The sequence below is a fragment of the Buceros rhinoceros genome, unplaced genomic scaffold (genome assembly GCF_000710305.1).
Source record: "Buceros rhinoceros silvestris isolate BGI_N320 unplaced genomic scaffold, ASM71030v1 scaffold40230, whole genome shotgun sequence".
NCBI lineage: Eukaryota > Metazoa > Chordata > Aves > Bucerotiformes > Bucerotidae > Buceros > Buceros rhinoceros.
Genome location: NW_010392025.1, coordinates 342 through 4139, shown reverse-complemented (window position 1 = coordinate 4139; position 3798 = coordinate 342). Strand labels below are relative to the sequence as shown.

The 3798-nt window shown below is 58.0% G+C and overlaps 1 protein-coding gene across 1 annotated transcript in view; it reads left to right on the top strand.

Annotated features, from left to right (window-relative positions):
- Window positions 1-1736, top strand: part of TMCC2 (transmembrane and coiled-coil domain family 2) — a gene marked incomplete at its 5' end in the record, with an annotated part of 2537 nt that extends 801 nt beyond the window's left edge. The window contains 3 exon segments of the mRNA XM_010143633.1: window positions 1-267; window positions 597-732; window positions 1307-1736. The exon segment at window positions 1-267 is cut by the window's left edge and continues 33 nt beyond it. Coding sequence (XP_010141935.1) covers window positions 1-267; window positions 597-732; window positions 1307-1618 — 715 coding nt within the window.
- Window positions 1737-3798: the final 2062 nt, after the last annotated feature.

Genomic DNA, 3798 nt, shown 5'->3' with positions numbered 1-3798 from the left:
CCCCAAGTAGGGCAGCGATGACGAGTGCTCCAGTGCCACCTCCGGCTCAGCTGGTGGCAGCAACTCGGGGGCAGGACCTGGCGGCTTGGGGAGTCCCAAGTCTAACACGCTGGACAGCCACCACAATAACTTCGACACCATCCTGGAGGAGCTCCGGGAGATCAAGGACAGCCAGTCGCACTTGGAGGACTCCATGGAGGATCTCAAGGCCCAGCTGCAGCGGGATTACACCTACATGACACAGTGTTTGCAGGAGGAACGGTACAGGTAGGGATGGCAGGTGCAGGGGTGGCAGACGTGTCACCCAGGGGGGCTTTTTGGGGACCACAAGGCCACTGTCCTGGGCTTGTCCAGCAAAGTCATGAATGCCAAGGACATGGGGATCTGCAGTCTCTGCCCCCCTCCCTGCCAGACCCCCCGGCAGCACTGCTCCTGTGGAAGATCATGCCATGCTTTCCCTTTGCAGCTATAACCAGCTACAGCCAGGAGTGGGGTGGGTTAGAGGAGCCGGGTGTTTTCCCTAGTGCCAGGAGGAGAGCAGGGGGTCTGCAAGGAGATCTGCCCTCCCCAGTGCCCCTTCACCCCCTCGTACGCAGGTACGAGCGCCTGGAGGAGCAGCTGAATGACCTCACTGAGCTACACCAGAACGAAATGACCAACCTGAAGCAGGAGCTGGCCAGCATGGAGGAGAAGGTGGCCTACCAGTCCTACGAGAGAGCGCGGGACATCCAGGTAGGGGAGCATGAGGGCTCAGCTGCACCCTCCATCTGTGGGGCAAAGGAGGGACCGTGGGATGGGAGAGGGAGTAGGCAAGGAGGATCCCTTTCTCTAGCACCCTCCAGATGGGGTCCTCGCTGCAATGCTGTCACAGCAAGAAGCAGGTACCTCAGCCAACTGTCCCCAAAATCCCTGACTGTGACCCAGTGAGTCCCTGCTGTGCTAAAAGCTCTGGGTGCTGAAAGCAGGGCAAGGCTCTGGGTGGATGGCTGCAGTGCTGGCTGTTAGGAGCCACGTGTGGGCCAACACACAGTCCCCTCTGTCCCAGTTTGTCCCCCCTGCTGCAGTAGATACTCCTGACACCGAGACCTTCCCTGGTACAGGCAGAGCAGGATGGGCATGGCTTGTACATGGTGTGGGACAAGGGTTTGTAGAGGGAAACCCCTTTCCAGCCGAGCTGGTCACCCAGCAGAGCTGTGCAAGGAAAATCTTGCAGCAGCAAGGTCTCAGAGCACGGGGCAGGTGCTGAAAGTCCCTGTAGGGCACCCTTTGACACCACTGGCCTGCCGTGACGAGCTGTCCCTTGCAGGAGGCGGTGGAGTCCTGCCTGACACGGGTCACCAAGCTGGAGCTGCAGCAGCAGCAGCAGCAAGTGGTGCAGCTGGAAGGGGTGGAGAACGCCAATGCCCGGGCGCTGCTGGGCAAGTTCATCAACGTCATACTGGCCCTGATGGCCGTGCTGCTCGTCTTCGTCTCCACCATCGCCAACTTCATCACCCCGCTCATGAAGACCCGCATGCGCATCCTCAGCACCGCCCTGCTCGTTCTCTTTCTCTTCTTCCTCTGGAAGCACTGGGACTCCATCAGCTACTTTCTGGAGCACGTCCTGCTGCCCAGCTGATCCGCAGCCCAGCTGCTGCGGACCTGGGGGCTTTCCATTTCCCGCAGAGGAGAGGGCCAGGGGAAGAGTGTCCAGGGCCTTTGGGTTGTTTCTTCACATGCTCGGTTTGGTTTCTTTCCCAGCCCTCCATCCTCGCTGCAGCCGGCAGCGATCGCTCGGAGCATGGCGGAGCTGGGATCTGTCGGTCCTCTGGGATCTTTGTGGAGGGCGAGATGGGGAATGAGGAGTTTTGGAAGAAACTGGTAATTTACATGGTGCCGGGTTTTTCTAGGGTTTGAGGGTTGGTTTTTAAATGTCGTTTGTTCTGAAAGTCCATGGGAAGGAGGTCTTCTGCTGGTGGGCAGGATTGAGCTGGACCGGACCCAGCTCCAGGAGAACTTTCTGCAGAGAGAGGAGAGGGGTTAGTTGGGGCTGGGTTTGCCCTTTCATCCTTGAAGACCAAGATGGTAAAAAGCTCAGCCCCAGGATGGAGTGAAAGCAAAGCGTGTTGTGGAGGAGAAAGCAGGTCCAAGGCAAATGCAGCAGGAAGTGCACATCCCACCAGCCTCTCCCAACCTCCCCACAGCCCAACTAGGACAGAGCAGGGCTGTGACATTGTCTCTGTGTCCCCACAGGGGCCTGGGCAGACACAGGGGACCCAGTGCTGGAGACAGCACCAGCACAAGTGAGATCCCCTCCGGTGGTTTCCCTTCAGTTATTTATTTCCCCTCCTTCGGCTTCAGTTGATCTGATCTCTTCAGGGACACGCGGACTTTCCAGCATCACACCTCTGAGTTTTCCAGCCTCTGCACCGTGTCGTGTGTGTGCGTGTGTGTGCGCGGTTTTTAATTTAATCCAAGACTGTTCCCATTTGTGAATCAAAGCTGGTGGAGCAGGGTGGGGTGGAGGCAAGCAGCTGCCGCCTCCTCCTCCCCAGCCCTACACAAGAGCACAGCATGCTGTCTCGGATGTTTCTTAAATTATTTCATACATATATATTTATGTAATATATCTATACACACACACATATATATAAATATATATATAAGTATATGCACAGTCAGACGCTCCTCTGGTGCAGATGGGTGCCACTCCACCAACTTTGGAGGCCGGAACCTGTTCACCTCAGCTGAGACCTTGGCCCTTAACATTTTCCGTGGCACTTCCAGCCCAATGCACGGGGCTGGTGCAGGGCATGGGGTGCTCAGGAGGGTCAAGGGGTCCCACAGAAGGGGTAGAGGCAGTTCCAGTGTGTGGGGAGGAAGGTGCGTGTCTTCTCCCACCTCCTGCACCCTCCCCAGGGCCCCACATTGGGCTACCTGCATCCCCTTACCACTTGAGCATCACCTCTCATGCTGGCACAACTCCCGGTGCATCCCAGCAGCTGGCGCTCAGTGCAGGAGCTCCGCACAGGGCAATGGGTGCCTGCAGGAGCTGCCAAAAGAACTGGCAACACAGGGGTGGGAGACTGCAAGGAAGGCGGGAGGACACTGGATTGGAGACCCCAACTTGTACCCTGGGGCTGCAGTGGAGAGCTCTGGGCTGGAGCCCTGACCCCAGGGCACTGAGACTGATGCATCAGCAAGAAGAAAAGTGGTAGGAGGACACCAAGGACTGTGGAAGGTGACCACAGCAAGAGGTGGCTCCACTGTCCTCGCAGAGATGTGGCAGCAGGGCCAGCAGGTACCAATTACATCCCAGGCTGTCAGTTTGCACTGAAGTTTAACCCATGCATGAGCTCAGCGTGGTGTGTGGGGGCAGCGGGAGATCAGCCTGCACTGATGCTGAAGCGCAGCAGCAGGCCAGGTTTCAGCTGCTGTGGCCTGGCAACATGGCAAATGGACCTGAACGGGCTGCTTAGCAGACACGTGTGGGGAGAAGCAAGACAGCAGGACATTGAGGGGGCCTGGCAGTACCTCTGGTTGGTGATGGACTGGGGCTTGGGCATGGACCCCACTCCCAGGCATCCCCTGTGCTTAATGGAAAGGACATCTGGGAGGTGACATGGGTTTAATGTCAGGTAGGGACAGTACAGACCTTTGTGGAGGCTCCCTGAAGCCTGGCCTGTTGCTGCATGTGACACCCAGGGCACATCCTCCCAGGAGTGAACAGTCACATCTCCGTGAACTTCATCTGAGCAACGAGGGCTTGCTCAGAGCCGGGCTGGTGTTTGGCCCCGGGGCTGGGGACCCTGCCCCATC